The sequence below is a fragment of the Eleutherodactylus coqui genome, chromosome 12, assembly GCF_035609145.1.
Source record: "Eleutherodactylus coqui strain aEleCoq1 chromosome 12, aEleCoq1.hap1, whole genome shotgun sequence".
Lineage (NCBI taxonomy): Eukaryota > Metazoa > Chordata > Amphibia > Anura > Eleutherodactylidae > Eleutherodactylus > Eleutherodactylus coqui.
Window position 1 is genome coordinate 7,015,781 of NC_089848.1, and position 20,941 is coordinate 7,036,721.

The 20,941-nt window shown below is 43.7% G+C and overlaps 1 protein-coding gene across 4 annotated transcripts in view; it reads left to right on the plus strand.

The window, feature by feature from the left end:
* Window positions 1-20,941, plus strand: part of SUGCT (succinyl-CoA:glutarate-CoA transferase) — a 992,617-nt gene that overhangs the window by 324,717 nt on the left and 646,959 nt on the right. For all 4 annotated transcript variants that reach the window (XM_066584998.1, XM_066585000.1, XM_066585001.1 and 1 more), the window contains exon 10: window positions 3,782-3,853. In XM_066584998.1, coding sequence (XP_066441095.1) covers window positions 3,782-3,853 — 72 coding nt within the window. The remainder of the gene's footprint in view (window positions 1-3,781; window positions 3,854-20,941) is intronic.

Sequence of the window (20,941 nt, forward strand, 5' to 3'; positions counted from 1 at the left end):
GCCGAACATAGATGGCCTTTTGTGTAGCTTGAGAGTACATTGTATTAACATGTGTTTTGTGTGAGTGCCTTCAAATAGCAGATGAAATCATAGCCTCGGCTTTTAGGTTGAAATGATAAATGTGTTGCTAATGATGTCTGAGATGTTTCTGCTTTATCAGCAGTTCTGAAGCACTTTTTTTTTAAAAAAGTAAAACCTTAAAATAGCCATCAAAGCCCCTCGTGCAGAGCTACATGCTGAGCAGAATCTCCTGCACATATCATGCCGCAGCTTCGTTATGGCAAACATGACATAATCCTTTTTGGTCGTTTAAATTTAAAATACCTTTAGGAATGACCTGTCTTCCCACACATAACACAGGCCACAAAAACAAAAGAATTAGCACTGCATATGGATGGTAAAACATAGGTTTCTGTATTTGGGCTCCAAATTACATATTTGTCAAAGCAAACAAAGTGATAACTTGGTGTGTTTATTTTCTTAGCTCTTAATGAAATCTACTTCAAAACTACACATAGCTCATAGAAAATGCCACTTCCACATGTACTGTTCACATGGCTGAATATAGTAACATATATGTGTCTCTGTGGACAATACATTTATAGTGATATATAGTAGCCTATAAAAAAAAGACAGTTCAAGGAGCCAAAAAGAAAGGTTTGTAGCATACTTAAGGGACCACTCTGGAGAAAACACATTTTTCCAACCCTGCCCCTTCACCTGATTGCCTGTCACAGTCTGGAGGTCTCCTGAGTGTGTTGTAGCCACTTCAATGCCATGCAGGCCCCCTGTCTGATGCTTATCAGGCACCACCTTGAGAGTGAGATTTTTTTACTTCCCCTTTTAAATCTATCCCATGATGTATCAACACATCATGAGCTAGAGATTGTACCATTTCTGCCTGCTGGGGAGAGAGTCTAATTATCATTACTTTCTATATTCACATTAATAAGCTACAGACCATAAGTATATAGTCGGAAGAATGAGCTGTGATCCTCTCTATTATACCTGTGCGACAGGAGCTGTGTGATTATTAGTAACTGTGATAGGAGAGCAAATATGGACAATTTTTGTCCTATGTTCACTAACAGGGCACTGAGTGTCAAATCGTTCACTTGTTGGAGTTGCTTGGTTTTTAGCTCACCTTAAAAACCAAGTGACTATTGGCCTATGTACATAAGCAGTCGTTCTTCTATGAATGACTGTCTGTTTGCAGTGAATGGAAGCTGTTGGTTGGAAGAGATCCCTGGTGCACTCCGCCTCTATTCTCTGGAAGACTATTGCTCCCATAGGTAACTTTTGTATAGATTGAAACCATTGTTCACAAAACTGTCCTGCACTTCCTCTGAATATGAGTTGCTATTATTTGCTTAGCATTCATGCATTGGGCAAGTCCCGCAGAAAACTATGGACTTGTATGTAAAACTTGCATGAATACAGGCATAAACTAATTTTCCCGCCTTTACTGTTTGAAACCGAGCTGAAGCTGTAAGCACTTGCACGTCCCATTGTTGGTAAAGTCTTTGTATACATTTTGAAGACCAAAAACATGATTTTCACACTTTGAAAAGTAAAAAGTTGAAAAAAATTGTTATGTATAACTTTTTTCCACTTTGGTATGAATAAATTTGGATGAAACAAAAAAGATGAGAGGAGACAGCATGTATTCGTCAGGGCAAATTGCTATTCATTGCTACTAGGAATACAGACAAGTAAATACACTTGCTATTCGAATATGTTTGTTGATAAATTAGTTTACACTAGCAAAACCTATTTAGGCCTTAGTCAGACGGGCGTTTTTTTGCGCGATTTGCGCATGCGTCCGGCGATTTTTTAAAACCATTGCTTTGCAATGGTATCGGACACATGAGCGCTTTTTATGCGCTCGTCCGATAAATTATAGAACAGAAATCGCAGATCGCACCTATGTGTGATCTGCGATTCCTGTTCTCTTCTCTATATGCGCTCAATGGGGCCGGCGGCAGCAGCGCCGACCCCATTGAGAACATATAGAAGACAAATCATTCTTCTCTGCCACAGCTGTAACAGCTGTGGCAGAGAAGAACGATGTTTGCCCATTAAATGCAATGGAGCCGGCAATACAGCCCGCTCCATTGAAAGCAATGGGCTGCCGGCGTGCGCGGGATGAATTGTCGGGAAGGGCTTAAATATATAAGCCCTTCCCTGCAATTATCCAGAAAAGTGTTAAAATAAAAAAAATATACATACTCACCTGCTCCCGGCAGCCGGAGTTCCGCGCGGCCGGCCTGCAGTGGGTGTGAAGGGGGTGTGAGTCAGACTCAGCGCTGAGCCAATCAGGGGGCAGGTCTGACTCACACCCCCTTCACACCCACTGCAGGCCGGCCGCGGGGAACTCCGACTGTCGGGAGCAGGTGAGTATGTATATATTTTTTATTTTAACACTTTTCTGGATGAATTGCAGGGAAGGGCTTATATATTTAAGCCCTTCCCGACAATTCATCCCACACTCGCCCGCAGCGCATTGCTTTCAATGGAGCCGCTGTATTGCCGGCTCCATTGAATGCAATGCGCTGGACAGCTCCGGCCCGTTTCTAATGAAACGCGGCTAGGAGCAGATTTTCGGGCGATTTTCGGGCACCGGTCACGCGATTTGCGGATGCGCATCCGTCATGCGATCTGCAAATCGCACGAAAAAACGCCCATCTGACTAAGGCCTTAAGGTGCATTTTGGCATTTTGGGTTGCTTTTAGAGATGAGCGAGCACGCTCGTTTAAGGCTGATGCTCGATCAAGCTTCGGTCTTGCTGAGTAACTGATTGCTCGACCGAGCACCATGTGAGGGGGAGATCTCCCTCACTCTCCCCCACCCCCCCAAAGCCAACCCCCCCCCCCCGCCCTCCTCCCCGCATGCTGCTCGGTCGAGTTGCTTTACATTATATTCTGCTTAAAGTTGTAATGTTCCTTGCTAGCCAGTGGCATAGCTAAAGTGTCATAGGGCCTGGTCTAAACGTTTATCTTGGGGCCCCCTAACTTCTTTTAACCCCTTCATGCTAGCAGTCCTTGTTTAATGGGATTTTGATGAGTGTATATACTGTATTTTGAATGATAGATTTGAAGATTGTTACATTCTAAACAAAATAGTACAACAAAGTAGTAATCAGAAGACTGACATTATTTTCACATTACTTTAAGTTGTTTTTTATGGCACTTCCTTCTCAATCTTCTTCAACTTTCAACATTCACTAAGTGTATTTACCAGCAGCAGAATCACTGGAGTCAGTGGAGCAGGTGAAGGGAGCGGGAAAAGGAATCCACGGAGAAAATCTCAAGACGTCAGAAAATAAAATAAATACCTCACCCCTCAACTTCTAACTCAGTCAAGAGGGTCCCAGATCATATATCACATGGGAAATAACTCCTCTTCACCACCTTGGAGAAAACACAGTAAAACATGTTGACCTAATGCAATTTTTAAAGATTTTATCTCCGCCTATAGTTTTCTACTGTATCAACATTAACTCAGACTATTAAAACATTCTATTTTTGTAAACTTTGCTGAAATTAGTTTGCTACATTATGTGTCATCAAACCAGTCCTGGAGGTGCATCTGAGAGCACAGCCTTAACTGAACCCTGGATCATCATTGCTGAAACACAACATCTTTAAAAAAACCACCAGATGGACAGTTTTTCTGTATGATAACGAAAATATAAGTTGCAAAGTAAACATTATTTCTAACATGAAGGGTTTTAAATATACTTTCTATGCTGACCTTGTCTTTTTTTGTTGTCTTTTTTCAGTCATTCAAAGCAAAAGACGGTTTTCTTGTAATTGGGGCAGGCAATGATCAACAATTCTCTACTGTTTGCAGGGTAAGTGTTATGGTGATATATGGAAATAAGGAATATGGAACCATACCTCTGCAGCGCCACCTATTGGATGGCAGCATTCTTATGGTGATGTAATCCCTGCAGCACTAAGCCCACATGTGTCTATTTTAATTCACTTACTTAAAGGGGTTGTCTCGCGACAGCAAGTGGGGTTATGCACTTCTGTATGGCCATATTAATGCACTTTGTAATATACATCGTGCATTAAATATTGGCCATACAGAAGTTATACACTTACCCCCTCCGGCGCTGGCGTCCCCGTCTCCATGGCGACGATGAAGCCTCTTCTCTGGTCGCACGAACAGTCGCGCTTGCTCACAGAGGAATCCTCTTCTGTCTCCCTCCGGGCTCACCAGCGGCGTCCTGGCTCCTCCCTCTTCTCCGCGTCATCGTAGCTCCGCCTCCGTCACGTGGTGCTGATCAGCCAATGAAGTGGCTGTAATCGCCAGTGGAACGCAAGACTGGAGAAGAAAATCCACGGTGCACCATGGGAGAAGACCCGTGGTGCACCGTGGGAGAAGACCAGCGGCGCCATCTTTGAAAGAAGAAAAGAAGAATCTTCAAAGTTGCAGAACGGGGATGCAGGTAAGCAAATTTTTTTTTTTTAAATAACACATGGATTTTTTTTAACTGTGCATAATGTGGGGGTCTGTTGAAAAACAATTTTTGATTTTGGCGCGGGACAACCCCTTTAAGCATTCTAAGTTTTAAAAACCCGAGTAATAGGGGTAAATGTTTGATGATGGACTAATTAACCTCTTAGTGACAGCCCTGTAGTGTTTTTACATCCTGCAGCTGCAGGACGTGTATGGAGGGAGGTTGCGCTGCTATCTTCCTCCATACATCACAGGTGTCAGCTGTTTCTTACAGCTGACACTCGCGGGCAGAGCCCCGACAAGCCGCACAGCGGATCTGGGCTGTTAACTCTTTAAATGAGATCGCCTCAGGCATTGACAACATTGCCATTGGTGCTCTTACAATAGGATATCCTGAAAACATGACTTGTTGGGGTGCTTTGACGACTGGAGTTGAGAACCACTGCCATGGTATCTGAGGGGTCACTGAATATGTATAAAATCAATTTTTGAATGGTCAGTGGCTTAAAAAAATGGTTGGTGTTAAGTGGAGTAGGGAAAATGTGGGGAAACGTATTACTTATTCTTGTCTTGAAAAATGGAAGCTGCATTATGATTGGTTGCCATGGGCAACAAATACGTTTTTTTCTTTTAGGCAGTTTCATTAGTATGCCCCATTGTGTACATTCCAACATGTCCTGCGAAGAAACATATGTGTAAAGGCCCTTTTAGACACAACGAGAATCACTCAAAGCCATCTTTTGAGCAATTCTCTTTCTGTCTAAATGCAGGGACATCGTGCAGCTTTTGTGCACGAATCTTTGATTGCTAAATTCTAGCTGGCTAGAATTCAGAGATCAGCTGTGATCAGCAGAGCAGGCTGTTATCAGCCGGCTACACTGATAAGATTCTCTGTGCCTGTGTCCTGCTGTGAATTCACAGCGGGGACACTGGTAGTCAGAGGGGAGTAGAATACAGCTGTTTGTCCTGCTCTGCTTGCATATTCTATAGTAGCTACTTAGCTACTATAAGGTATGGAAAGATGATCGTTAAAAACTGTCACTCAAACTATCCTTTGAGTGACTTTTCAGCGATCATCTGTCAATGTAAATGGGGCTTAAGGGGCTTAGCCTGACAAGTGTTGAGGCTAAAAACAACTTCCCTGTGCATATATACTTCATATGTATATAGGTGGAAAAATCAGACACTGCTGAAGGTTTTTGACTGGGTTTCATCACTCTAGCATCTAAAGTTCTCAACATACTCCCAAATAATCAGAATTCAAACGCAACATCCAAACGACTAGAATAGTGGTCCCCAACCTTTTTGGCACCAGGGACCGGCTTCAAGCAAGACCATTTTTACAAAACCCGGCAGGGTTGGGCAGGACATGGGCGGGGCTTTGGTTATAGGGGGCGGGGTTATGAAGGGGGTTGGAATTTAGTGCATTCTTATTTAGTTATGACATTTAGAATGTCCTGGCAGTACACACATAGGGCAGTTTATAATCTATCCCCCCCCCCCCCCCGCAGCACACACACAGGGCAGCATATAATTTATCCCCCCCCCCCCAGTAATAGACAGCCCCCACCTCTCAGTAATTAGCAGCCCCTCCCCCTGTAATAAGCAGCCCCCCCCCAGTAATAAGCAGGTCCCCCCCAGTAATAAGCAGGTCCCCCCCCAGTAATAGGCAGCGCCCCACCCCCAGTAATAGGCAGCCCCCCCAAGTAATAGGCGGCAGCCCCCCCCCCCAGTAATAAGCAGCCTCCCCAGTAATAAGCAGCTCCTTCCCCTGTAATAAGTAGCCCCCACCCCAGTAATAAGCAGCCCCCCCAGTAAGCAATCCCCCCCAGTAATAAGCAGGTCCCCCCCAGTAAGCAATACCCCCCAGTAATAAGCAGGTCCCCCCCAGTAAGCAATCCCCCCCCAGTAATAAGCAGGTCCCCCCCAGTAATAGGCACCCCCCCAGTAATAACCAGCCCCCCCAGTAATAAGCAGCCCCTTCCCCTGTAATAAGTACCCCCCCAGTAATAAGCAACACCCCCAGTAATAAGCAGGTTCCCCCAGTAATAAGCAGGTCCCCCCAGCCAGTAATAGGCAGCCCCCCCCCAGTAATAGGCAGCCCCTTCCCCTGTAATAAGTAGCCCCCCCAGTAATAAGCAGCCCCGCCCCAGTAAGCAACCCCTCCAGTAATAAGCAGGTCCCCCCCCCCCAGTAATAGGCAGCCCCCTGTAATAGGCAGCCCCCCAGTAATAGGCAGCCCCTTCCCCTGTAATAAGTAGCCCCCCCCAGTAATAACCAGCCCCCCCAGTAATAAGCAGCCCCTTCCCCTGTATTAAGTAGCCTCCCCCCCAGTAATAAGCAGGTCCCCCCAGCCAGTAATAGTCAGCCCCCCCCCCCCCCAGTAATAGGCAGCCCCTTCCCCTGTAATAAGTAGCCCCCCCCAGTAATAAGCAGCCCCCCCAGTAAGCAACCCCCCCAGTAATAGGCAGCCCCTTCCCCTGTAATAAGTAGCCCCCCCAGTAATAAGCAGCCCCGCCCCAGTAAGCAACCCCTCCAGTAATAAGCAGGTCCCCCCCCCCAGTAATAGGCAGCCCCCTGTAATAGGCAGCCCCCCAGTAATAGGCAGCCCCTTCCCCTGTAATAAGTAGCCCCCCCCCAGTAATAACCAGCCCCCCCAGTAATAAGCAGCCCCTTCCCCTGTAATAAGTAGCCTCCCCCCCAGTAATAAGCAGGTCCCCCCAGCCAGTAATAGTCAGCCCCCCCCCCAGTAATAGGCAGCCCCTTCCCCTGTAATAAGTAGCCCCCCCCAGTAATAAGCAGCCCCCCCAGTAAGCAACCCCTCCAGTAATAAGCAGCCCCCCCTCCAGTAATAAGCAACCCCCCAGTAATAAGCAGGTCCCACCAGTAGTAACCAGCCCCCCCAGTAATAGGCAGCCCCTTCCCCTGTAATAAGTACCCCCCCCCCAGTAATAACCAGCCCTCCCAGTAAATGGTAGCCCCTTCCCCTGTAATAAGTAGCCCCAACCCCCCCAGTAATAGGCAGCCCCCCCGTAATAGGAAGCCCCCCCCCAGTAATAGGCAGCCCCCCAACCCATATACTTACCTCCTCCCTGCTGTCGCTCTCTCTCTGCTTGCCCGGACGTCAGTGTGCAGCCCGGAACGCTTTCTCCCCGAGTCCTCTCCTGCGGAACTAATGAGCAGGGGACTCGGGGAAGAGAATCCTGGCTACACAGACGTCAGTCTGTGCGCCGGGATCAGCGCGATTACCAGCGGGGAGCTGCGGCGCCCCCGCTGGTAATCGCTTCGGTGGTCAGCGGCGTCGGCACGCCGTGGGCCACATAACACGAGGCAGCGGGCCGGATTCAGCCCGCCGGCCTTGTGTTTAGAGCAAAAGTTCCCGGCGGTGCCACGGACCGGCGCTAAACACCCAACGGCCCCGCCCCGGTCCGCGGCCCGGCGGTTGGGGACCCCTGGACTAGAAGACCAAACTACACCAAATTTGCCACACTGGTAAATCAGGTGCATTGGAAGGTTTCAGACTGAGTTTCAGCTTTCTAGGACCCACTGTTCTCGACATACTCACAATATCCAAACAACTGGACCAATCTACACCAAATAAGGTGTAAATCAAACACTTTGCAAGGTTTTAGACCATGTTTTAGCTTTATAGGACTTACCGTTTTTAACATAATCACAAAGTATCGGAATACAAATGCAAATATTGAAGAGGTTTTCTGCTGAAGTGCAACCCCACTTCAATAGTATTAAAATAATAAATATTAAAATAATAAAGTGAACTATTCTTACCCCTCCGGCCGCCAGGGTCCAGCACTGCAGCCCCACTGTGGTCTCCGTGATTGTTGTGACAGATGATGTCACAGGAAATCAGGTAACCCCTACAACCAATGAGTGGCTGCCGCATCATAGTCCTGAACTCCTGGCATCATGGCGCTCAGGATGTGAGCGCCATTTAAAATCTCTTAGGAATGCCACTGGCAAGACATCACATTTCTGCAACCCAGATATTTTTCTTCACTCGCCATGAATTGACTGTACTTTATTATGTTGGCCTTATACAGTACAAAGAAAGTATTCGACCACACAGACAGCCACACAAACAACAAACAGGAACACAAGATAGACCTGTGTGCGGTCGGGTAATTCTACTAGTAATAAAATAAAAACCTCTATATGTCTAGTTACTTTACATACTAGTTAGAATTTGTATCAAAGTTGAAACATGCAGTGTCGGCATGACGGGAAGCCGTAAAGTGGATTTTAAAGAAGTGTGTAGAAAATGAATTTAAGCCTTTCATCTTTGATTAAAGAAAGGCTTCATAGGAAGGGTCAGTGGTACAAATATTAAACATACATAAAACATTGCCTGTGAAGTTATTTACATTGCCTTAGAGATATATGCCCAGGATAAATGTGCTAAGTGGTTGCAGACATGTTGAATGTAGTATACTGTATGAAACTTTTGATCTTGTGAAAGGAAAACCGTGTAGCTGCTATTAGATTAAATAGCGCACAGCTTTTATTCACCAGTGAAAAGAAATGTTATGACAAAGCCATAAATATAATTTTGTTATCACAATGTTCAAATCGAAGGTTCATCTCACAAATTATTAAAAGTATAGTAATTGATTGTAAAAGTACAGTAATTCATTGTAAACCCAACACCACAATATACAATTTCAGCCATCGGTGTCTCATTCTTACAGTCATCTGCAGGCTCTTATGAAGGGTTATCCAAGGTTTTGTAATAGTTATATTCATTGAATTCAAGGAATGGCTGAGCGCTGCCTGTGCTTGGCTGAGCGCTGTGACCAATCACAGGCAGCGCTCAGCTGTCATTTAATGAATGGCTGAGCACTGCCTGTGGTTGGCTAAGTGCTCAGCCAATCAGACGCAGCCCTTTCAGGAGGTGGGGATTTTACATCCCCACCTGCTGAAAGAGCTTCAGTACAGTGCCGGTGAGCCAAGCGACTAGATGCGCTGAGCCCTGACAGTGGGGGAGAGGTGATTGTGTGCGTGTTTGTGTGTGTGTGTATATATGTATGTGTATATATTTATAAATAAATTTTTTTTCTACACAAGCTAGGGGTGATTTTCAGGGAAGGGCTTATATTTAAAGCCCTTCCTCGAAAATCACTGCGGGGTTGCTGGCATCCCATTGCTTTCAATGCGGCCGCCAGCAGCAGCATTCACATGCTTTTTTTGCACATCAGTGCAGTGCTGTTTTGCACACACATACACACGTGCAAAACAGTGCTTGTGTGAACGAGGCCTGAATCCCCACAAGAAGGTTTGGACTTTTCTGGTTGGATTCCCAGGTTGTAGTCCCCAGAATTCATTACCAATTGGTGGCAGCAGAGATAATAGAGTAGTAGCATAGTCAGGAACAGGGCCAAGTGTTACCACAACTATAGCAGTTGGGATGCAACAGACCAGAGTTTGAGACGAGATTGTAGTCAGGAGATAGTTGGGTTTCAGAGCAAGGAGCAGAAAAACAGGGGCCAGGTGAAATATATGAAGGGCTTAGCAAGAGCGATATTCAGGAAACAGAATCCAAAATCAAGGTTAGAGTTAAAATAGAAGACCAGAATCACAATGCACAGGACAGGAGTTAGGCAAAGATAATGTCTTTTTTTAATTCATTCATTATGCAGCTATTCCACTAGGATATATAAGTGCTAGTGTTACCTTATTCCTTTTTGTCTGAAACTCTTGGCCTCTTTACCCTCAGATGGTCATGTGATCTGAATTTTGACCAGCTCAGATTTACTTGGGGTTATGGATTCTTTTATAGTCAGATTCTAAGTTTGTGTGATGCTGTTACATGGATCTATCACAGAAAAAGTTGACATGTGGACACAAGCACTCCTATCAAAGTTACTGATGATGATCACACAACTCATACTTGAAAAAGACCCATAAAGGGTCGGAACGTTCTATATCGTTTGGAGGAATAAAAATGGATTTTTAAACTGCACCACGGATGCTGCCATCTCTACTATTTATATTGACACACAACTCATGTCACACAAGTATAATAGAGGAGATCACCGCTCATCCTCTTGACTGTATTCTTATGGGCAATAGCTTATTTAGGTGAATATAGTAGGTGATAAATAAACTGCCCCTCCCTGTTGCGTTTAGGCACTGTGGTAGCCGCAGGTCTAGGGAATAGTTAAGGAAAGCCAGGAGTCAGTAACTATAGATCTTGGTTCGCAGTACAAATGGAGGAGGCGGGTAGCATTGTTGGGAAGGAAAGCCAGAGGTTGGTTACTGTAGATCTTGGATTGTAGTACAAATTGAGGAGGCGGAATAGCGTTTGTCAGGAAGGAAAGCCAGAGGTCGGTAAATGTAGATCTTAGTTTGAAAGGCAGAGGAGTAGGCAGTATAGCAGCTTGATTAAGGCTGCAGAACACAATAATCACATTCTGGAGGAGAGACCGGGCCAGGTTTATATAATGTCTCTAATTAGGAGCAGGGCAGAGCCAAGACAAGGATATAGATCAGGAACCACAGGAACATTGCTAGGTGTTTAGCAGAGGAGCTGTCCAAGACCTGGAAGGCTCAGTAGAGAGAGCTGCCAGCTGGAGCGCAGAAGGTCTCGGGTTTGAGACCTGACACTCTGCTCCCTTCCCTCCACAGACAGAATAATCTAGCCTAAGCTAAAGCTGCGAAGATGCAAATGCATGGGATTAATGGAAAGTGAAAGTAAAACAAGTTCAGCCTAAAGATGGTGTCTAATCAGCATCAGACAGGGGGTTGCACAGCATGGAAATGACTGGAATACATAGAGGAGACCTCCAGAGTGTGACAGCCAATTAAGTAAGGGGGACAAGAAAGAAGAAATATGTTTTTGCTGAAGTCGCTCTTTAAAAGGTTTGTCCAGGTTTCAAAAATTGATGACCAATCATTAGGACTGACCCGTGGCACCCTTACTGATTAGCAATTTGAAAGTGCTGCATGATTATACCCCTTCAGCAAATATAAACTTGCACAACAATGTCAAAACAACATGTCAAACGAGTTGTTCTGAGTTCTTTTGGGGAAATTTAAGTTAGTCTTAATTCAAAGTGCTCTGCAATGTGAAATTGGTTAAGGTGCATGCGCCTTAATACATCTGATGCATCTCTAGCTGTGTGTGCCGCAGAAGGTGAAATCTGTACCAACAAGATCTAGCATAGATTTCCACTATAGTTTACATCAGCTTCTAGTGTAATTTATTATAAACTTGTCAGACTGTGGGTGGCCACTTCGCAACGCAAAGCCCTTGTCTCTTTGTAGAAAAGTGGAAAAATGGCAGAAAAGGGGGAAAAACTATTTTTGGGCGAGATTGGCTTGCATGGAAACATGCATCTTTTTATGCCAGAATTCTGATGCGCAGCCTGTTTTTAATTCATCTTTGTTTCTTTCTTTTGTGTCTGCAGCTAATTTCAGATGGTCACTATGATGCTGCCTCAGTGGTAGCCATACGTAGTCTCTCAGAATGTTCTCCTTTTCACAGTTTGCTACATACGCTTTACCATGCACCATTGTCCTGCTCCTTTGTAGATAAACAGCCTGTCTTATCCAAAGTGTTTTAAATGTAACTCATCAGTCCAAAGTCCTTTCTACCATTGTCAGCATTTAAGTCCTTATGTTAAGATAAGTCTCCTGGCTTTGTTTCCACCTTGGCCTAATGGCTTGTTGATAGCAATGCTACCAAAGAAAACTTTTGCTAAGACGTCTTCTCCAAAAGTAGAGCAGTAATAGTAATATAAAGCAAGAAAATTCAGGAATGAATATTTTACATAGTAACATGTAATAAAAAGTTTGTTTTGTTTGTCGTTAAGAATCAAGAATACAGTTGTTCTTTGTTAGTAGCAAGTTGATTGACACGTTGAGTAGGCAGAGATGCAATGTTATCTGTTACTGTCATTTAGTTAAAACATTCACTATAATATATGCAAATATTTCCGACTGACATTACACAGATGGCAGATTAAATACTGGAGTAGGAAGTGGAGTGTAAATGGATACCCATATACATGTAACTGCCACAGGATGTCACCATTGCCTCAGCAGTGACAGACGTTTAGCTAAGGTCATGCGCTCTTATAGTCCAGCAATGGGTAAAATAGTAGTGAACACTTCATTGATTTATAATAGTGGTCATAAATCTTAAAAAGTATAAACTTTAACTGGCAATAAATGTGCACACCTTCACTAAATTCTAAAGTGATGGTGCTCCCTATCATCCAATTACAGATTAATGCTTTGGGGGGGCGGTTGGTGGTGCGTGATATAAGGCGAGCGTGATGAAATTCGGACCTGGCCAGCAGCTGAAAAGGATCGCAAGTCCTTCTCACACAGTTGCCGGTGGAGACCGCATCCATAGCATGGGAGCAGTGCGGCCCATACAACAGCTGTTTGGTGGAGGCGGGGGGAGCAGCAAGGTGCTCAGTAATCAGCTGTTCACACAGGCGGCTTGCCTGCTATGGAGCCAACAGTGTGATAAGAGCTGCCGACCGAGACCGCATCCATAGCAGGGGAGCAGAGCTGCCCATTCAGCAGCTGATTAGAACTACTGATTAGTGAGAGGGAACTGCTGCTGCTCCCTGCCCTCATCAGTCAGCTGTAGGTACAGACAGCTCTGCTCCCCTTCTTATCACACAGCTCTTGGCTCCATAGCAGGGGAGGAGAGCCGCCCATAGGTACAGCTGATTGGTGACTAGTTGTGCACAGCTGTATACACCATACTTCACCATAATGAGACATACCATGCAGGATTTCTGAAAAGATGGGGGACAGCTAATGGAATCATCATTACATTGTCACTCAGCTCTTCCACGAACCTGTATGTCAAATGTAGAGTTATGCAAGCATGTATACCACATACATTGATATAACTAGTCAAACATGGCATTCGGGGCTGCTGGAAAGCTGGGTGACAAGTAATAAGAACACCGTTACATTTACATTTAGCTGTCCCTGGATCCTGAATGGCAGGTTGACTAAATGGTATATACTTCATTCCGAGGTGGTGCTACTGCTCTTTAATTCCTTCCCCGCCTGGTCTGGGGGAGTTCAAAATATTTATTGATACCGTATATATTGTTTTTCTCCTTTAAAACCTAGGTGCGTCTTATCATCGGGTGCGTCTTATAAAGCGAAAAATACAGTAGTTTGGGATTTTTTGTTTCTCATAAATGTCATTTAACCCCTTAAGGACTAGGCTGTTTTGTACCTTCAGGACCAGACACTTTTTAGGGATTTTACCCATGTGGCGGTTTTACTGCTCTATTTTTTTTCCTTTAGCTATTAAAATTATTTTTGCTGCGTTTTCTTTTCCGTGATGTATAGGACTATTTTTTTTATATTTTTTCACTGCCTTTTTTTTCCATTTTTTTATAAACTTATTTTTATTAGCATTTTCAATGGATACATACATGGCAGATGTTTTAAGAAAATCTATACAGAGTTTCGCATGATATACATTTCTTTTTCAGTGATATTACATTGTTTTGGTACTGTCATATGCGTATTTCTCTCTGTAATCTTCCCAATTATTTTGCCTCCAACCCATGTATGATCCTTTCTTATTTCGGTAAAACTCTTTCTCCCAAATATGGTAACAGTTATTAACAGATTGAAACACACATTGAAATTCAATGCTAATATTAACCATCAACTATCTAATCTAATCCGCGAACTAAAACCCGGCGAGTATGTTCCTTTCAGATCAGTCATGATATTTGCAGTGATCCTAGACTGTTCAAATCGTTTTGACTGTAGTACCATGTTGTACCAAATTGCGTCATACATTCTTTGATTTCGCTGGGGTTAAGAAATTTTTCTATAAATTCCCTCCATTTTTTGAAGAATTTTGAGGTTTGGGATTCCAATCTCCGTTCTATCTCAATTTTTTCCATTTTTAAGAGATGTTTTAGCTGGTGTATCACCTCTTCTATCCCTGGGGATTTGGCTTGTAGCCAGTTATTTAGAAGGCACCTTTTACTAATTAGAAGTATGGTATGAGTCATTGTGGTTTTTCTAGCCTGTTCTGGCAGTTGGTGGAGTACGAATGTCTGTGGTGATAGCTGTAGGAATTGGCCTCCAAAGTCTTGTATTATTTTTTGGGTCCCCACCCAAAATGATTTGATTTTAGGGCAGTGCCAAATGGCGTGTAAAAAATCTGAGTTGGGTAATGCACATCTTGGGCATGCTTGTAGTCTTGCTGGACCATTTGGGTTCTGAGGTATGTTGAACCCATAAATCGCTCTGTGAATTATCCTAAAATATGTTTCCCGCCATCTTTCGTTTGATACCGCCCTTCTCACAGAGTTCCAGCTCTTGATTATACCCTCAGATATCTCTGGATCCTGTAGGTCACTTATCCATCTTTTAAACAAGTTCGAGCCATTCTCTTTCACCCATGCTTCCCTGAACTTAGTATATAATACTGAAATTGATTGTTTATAGGTACAGTTTTGGATCTATAGAGTTGAGTATTGCCTCTTTTGAAATGTCAGTTAGCCTATTCCGTAGGAAGTTTCTCATTTGTGCATATGAGAGAAAATGGGATGTAGGTAGGTTATATTTTTCACCCAATTCCTTGAAGCTCATATATCTAGGAGTTTCTGGGTGTATAAGATGTTGGACCTTTAAAATGCCCCTCTGCTGCCAAACTTTAAACATTTTGTTTTCTCGCCCTTCTTTGAATTCAGGATGGTTCCATAGGTCCATATGTTTGGATATTTTGAATGGTAAGGCGTACATCTTACGGGCTATCTTCCATGCTGCTATGGTATCTCTAGCCATGATCGAATGTTTACTCTCTTTAGGAAGGTTGGAGAAGCTGGTATGCAGGAGGGCATTTAGGCTCCATGGGCTGAGTAGTTCCGTCTCCAGATCGATATTGGAGAAATTATTAGATCCCCTTATCCAATCTATAGAGTGTCTCGTGAGGCTGGCTACGTTGTACATGTGGATATCTGGGAAATTTAAGCCACCTTCACCCTTAGGAAGCATCAGTTTTTTTAGCGCGATACGCGGTCGTTTCCTTGACCATATAAAGGATGTGAGTGCTGCGTATAGTTTTCCCAAATCCCGTCTCTGTAGTAGAAGGGGGATTGTCTGTAGTGGGTATAGCAACCTTGGGAAACTAACCATTTTAATAAGATGGCATCTGCCCAAGAAAGAAAGTGGCAGGTTACTCAATTTATTCAGTTCTTTAATTATCTTCTGTATTAGTCGGGGGTAGTTTAGTGAGTAGAGGGATTCTGGTCTTTTACCTATGTGTATTCCCAAGTATTTAATGCTGTCTTTTGCTATATTTACTGGGTAGTTCTTGAGGGCTGTGTCTGCCAGTCCACCTCTGGGAGAGATATCTAGCAGGTCACATTTAGTAGTATTAACTTTAAAACCCGATTTTTCCCCAAAGGCTCTTAATAAATCAAAAACCCGAGGTAAATCGGTGAGTGGTCGGCCCAGCGCTATCAGGATGTCGTCGGCAAATAGCATAGTCTTAACTGTCTTACCCCGAATCTTAATACCTTCAATCTCTGTAGTGCTCTCTAGGAGTCTTGCCAAGGGTTCTATTGCTAAATTGAATAGCAGCGGTGATAACGGGCAGCCCTGCCTGGTACCCTTTTGTAGAGGAAACCTGGGAGAGAGAAAACCTGGTGTGTAGATTTGTGCTTGTGGGGTGGAATACAAGTTCCACAAATAGGAGCAGAAGGGGCCTCTAAAGCCTATTTTGTCCATTACTGTTTTTAGCCATGGCCACAAGATATTATCAAAGGCCTTCTCCGCGTCTATTGCGAGAAGGGCCGGAGAAGGGTGGGATAAAGGATGTAATTTAATGTTATCTGATGTTGTCAGAATTTTCCGTATGTTCATAATGGTCGATCGTCCTTTCGTAAAACCTGCTTGCAATGGGGAGATTAATTTGGGCATAATATTGGCTAGGCGGGTGGCCATAATTTTTGCCATCAGCTTTAGGTCTGTGTTGATTAAGGATATCGGTCTGTAAGATTTTGTTTCCATAGGGTCTTTTCCAGGTTTGGGCAGTAGTTTGATATGGGCTGTATTCATTTCAGTTGGGATGGGGCTGTCTTTCATGTACCCATTAAAGAGAGTTTCAAGTAGGGGGACAGTCTGGTCTTTTAGTGTCTTAAAGAATTCACCTGTATAACCATCTGGTCCCGGGGCCTTGTTGTTACCCAGACTTGCTATACAATCTTTAATCTCCGTTTGGGATATGGGGGAGTTTAATTCCTCCCTTTGATCTTTGGTCAGTAAGGGCCAGGTTATATTTGAGAACATGTCATGACTCAATTCTGTGTCCATTTGGGCATGGGAGAAGAGTTTTAAGTAGAAGTTAAAGAATAAACGGTTTATTTCATGTGGGTGGGTTTGTACTTTTCCGGAAGTGTCCTTTAAGCCCATTATAATTGATCTATTAAGGGGTCCTCTTGCTAAGTTAGCCATTAGTTTCCCTGCCTTATTTCCATATTTAAACAGTTTTGCTTCGTTTCGTGAGTGTAGTAACATTTCCCTTTTATGGAGCCATGTTTCATACGATTCTTTTGCTGTCTTCCATTTTTGTTTATTATGGTCATTTGGGTTGTTTTGGAATGGTGTGTATGACTCACGTAGCTGTTTACTATATTGGCTTATTTTATCTTTGATATTTTTTTTAGGGATATCTCGTAGGCTATTATTTTGCCTCGGATTACCGCTTTGGCAGCGTCCCACAGCAACTGGGGGTTATTCGAGTGTATTTCATTGTCTGACATATATTCTAGCCACCACCCCTTTAACAAGGCACAAAACGTTTCGTCTTCCACCAGATATGTTGGGAATCTCCATATATAGTCAGTACCCCTTGGTAGTTTCTCGCTCAAGGACCATATCACTGGAGCATGGTCAGAGATTATCATATCGCCTATAGATATATTAAGTGTTCTTGGTATCAAAAAGGGCGTTACCAGCATATAGTCTATCTTGGACCATGATGTGTGTGCATGCGAAAAATGTGTAAATTCCCGCCCCTCTGGATTAAGTTCCCTCCAGACGTCTCTGAGTTTAGAGGCATACATAAAGTTTTGAAAATTGGAATCTTGGTATTTAGGGCTGCTTCCCCTAGTACCTTGGTTACGTCGATCTTCCGTCGCTTTGATGACTGCGTTGAAGTCTCCGCACACCACTTTATGGGTCTCCATGTCCGTGAGTAATTTGTCAGACAGTTCTTTTAAGAACTGTTTGTTGTCCGAGTTAGGGCCATATATATTATAGATGCTGACATTTTCTGATCCTATTTTTATATGTAGATTTATAATCCTTCCCTCAGTGTCGTGCCACTGGTTTTGTACTTCGAGATTCAAACCATTTCTAATGAGAATGAATACCCCTGCTTTTGAGTGTATTGATGGTGACCCATATACTTCCCCTACCCAGAAACGTCGCATACGGAAAAAGTCATCTTTAGTAAGGTGGGTTTCTTGAAGCAGTGCTATGTCAGCTTTCAGTCTTTTGAGATGTCGGAGAACAGCTGTTCGTTTATGGGGTGATTTAAGGCCCTTAATGTTCCAAGATATAATTTGCATCACCTAATGTTATATAGTTATAATCTGGAGTCAAGAGGTCTGGACGCAACAGGTTAAGCCCGCGGATACAACAACTAAAACTTTAAACTAGAACCTTTCCCCTGCACCTGGTGTCTTTTTTCGGGTGCACCCAAGAACTGTTGTTGGGATAACCTTTTGTCAGACACCAGGAGAGGAGGTAAAATGCTTTCTCCCTTAGGGTAAGATATCAGCTTAAACCCTCAAGGAGAGTGCATAAATCGACTTCCCTTAATTCCACTTCGTGAGCAGCGCACGGGAGTAGGGTCCAAGCACAGTCGCAAGACTGCGGCTGTGTCAAGCTTTGCCGCTCCCTTAATCTCTTTGCTCCCTTGTGGATCACGGTGTGGAATTAAATGGAGTAATCATCCATTTCGGTTGTTTACACAAAAAAATGTTTTTCTCCCCGCTCCAGCTAACTGTACTTTCTACTTTGAAAATCATAACATTGTAATTACAATTTTTGAACTATTAAATGTTAAATGTTCTGTTTATATCAAGTGTCCTGAATTATTTCTTCATTGCCCTGAGATGGCTCTCTTGTAGTGTCATGTACTCACGGCCAGAAGATCTCAGGAGGGAGAAGTGGCCCTTGCGGTGTTTCTGCGTCGTTGTTCTTTAGGCGTTGTTGTTTCTTTTGGTCTAGTTGAGCGATCTGGGGTGTCGGCCCGCCGGTGTTCATTTGTGCCCGTTGTTGTTGGTGGGTATCTCCCCCGCTTATCCGGTGGTTCTCTCGTGGATAGCAAAGCCAGCTCCTGTTCCGCTTTCCCGGGGTCGTGAAAAATAAGAGTGTCACCATTAGCGTAAAACACTTTCAGTATCGCCGGATAAAGTAATGCAAATTTTAGTTTTTTCTTGTGGAGTTCTGAACAGATCGGGGAAAATGCTTTTCTTCTACGTTGTACCTCAGCTGAATAATCTGCAAAAATCAATATTTTATGTCCCTCGAATTCTAGCACATTGTTACGGCTCTTGAAATTTCGTAGGATTAAAGATTTGTCTGTGTAGTCTAGATATTTCACTATTGTCGGTCTTGGGCGTGTTCTAGGTTCTGTATTTGTGGTATGTACGTCTGGGCCCAGCTATGAACTCTTTCGACTTTGCATTTATGGGCTATTCCGAGAATATTAGGTATCGTGGTTTCGGATAACTGTCTCAAGTCTTTTTGTAAGTATGTCTCAGGGATTCCAATAATACGTAAATTGTTATGCCTAGACCTGTTTTCTAGGTCTTCTAGGCGGTCCCAAAGTAGTTTATTGTCCCCTATCAGTTTTTTTCCATTTTTTTGTTTTAATGGGGGTAAAAAGCTAAAAAAAAAAAGATTTTTTTTAACATAGTTTTTTTAAAAGTTATTTTTATATTTACACTAAAATAAAGTATGGGAATGGGTTCGTTCCTCTATTTGTTTCGGATGTTTTGATATATAATATGTATGGTTTTGGTTTACAGGACGCTTATAGCAACGTTTTTGGTTGATGTCGGTTTTGGGTTATTTTCTTTCTTATGTATATATTATTGTTTTATTCTGGAATTTTATTTTACTTATTTATGTAATTGTGTTTTTTACAATTTATGTCCCCCATGACGTGATATAAGACCTCTGGGGGACATTCACATTTTTAAAATTTTTTTTTATTTGACACTTTCCCTCTGTAGCTGGGGCATCCATAGGAGCCCCAGTTACAGGGGAAAGCAACCCCTATAGTGACATTAGTCACTGGCAGAGCTGCCAGGGTCTAGTTTGACCCTCCAGCTCTGCAGTAGCAGAGAATCTCGGGAGGTCACATGACCCCCCGGGCTCCCGTAGTGAAAGTGCATTTTATTTTCACTTTCCACACACAGTGCTCAGCACTGTGTACTCGGGGAAGCAGAAGGCAGAAAGGATTAAAAACCCCTCCAGCCTTCTGCTCCGGGTTATCAGCTGTCACTAACAGCTGATAACCCGTTCCTGCCTCTGATTGATTGCAGAGGCAGGAGACTTAAAGCACCGCCATAATTTTACTATCCACGGTGCTCTAAGCCCAGGACCAGGCGCCGTAAATTTACTGTGGCTGGGCCTAAACGGGTTAAAATGCAACAGATCCATTCAAGATGTACAGATTGATCATTGCCTGTTAACATAGTTTTACCATCATTCAATTGCCAAGGTTGTGTATCATCGTACAATGTTCCAGCCTTAGGTCCCCTGTCCACGGGCGTTGCGAAGTCCCGCGGCAGATCTCCGCCGTGGGAGCTGCCGCCCGGGAGCAGGAGCTGCCGCCGAATCTCCAACGGTCAGCCCTATCTGATAGATAGGCTGGCCGCGGAGAATCAGGGCAATTCGGAGCCTGCTGCGAATTGCCCGCCACGAGCGGAGAATTGCAATGATTTTCTGCTTGTGGACAGGGGGCCTTTACCGCCGGCGAATACATGTCTGTGGACAGGGGGCCTTAAGTATATAGTTTGCATTTGTACATGTGTATATATGCACACACACACACTATCCTACCAAAAGCAATTGGACACCTGAGCAAAATCCAAAAGTGGTATTTATTTCCATATGTCAATACATAGTGAGGCTTCCTTTGGCCCTAATGATATTGGATATTCTGTATGGCATACTTTCTACTAACGCCTGTTACAAATACCTGGTGAGTTCTCTCAAAGAAGATGGGCGCTGGTCATATTTCCTGACCTAATGTTCCAGTTCATCCCAAAAATCTTCAGTAGAGTTCAGGTTGGGACTCTGTGCAGCCAGTCCAATCGTGGAACACCATTACCTTCAAACCAACATAAAACAACGTTCGATTTGTGACAAGGTGCGTGGGTTTGTTGGAAGTATGGCTGGCCATTTCAAGAGCGTTTCCACGTTACCCACAGCACATTATTGT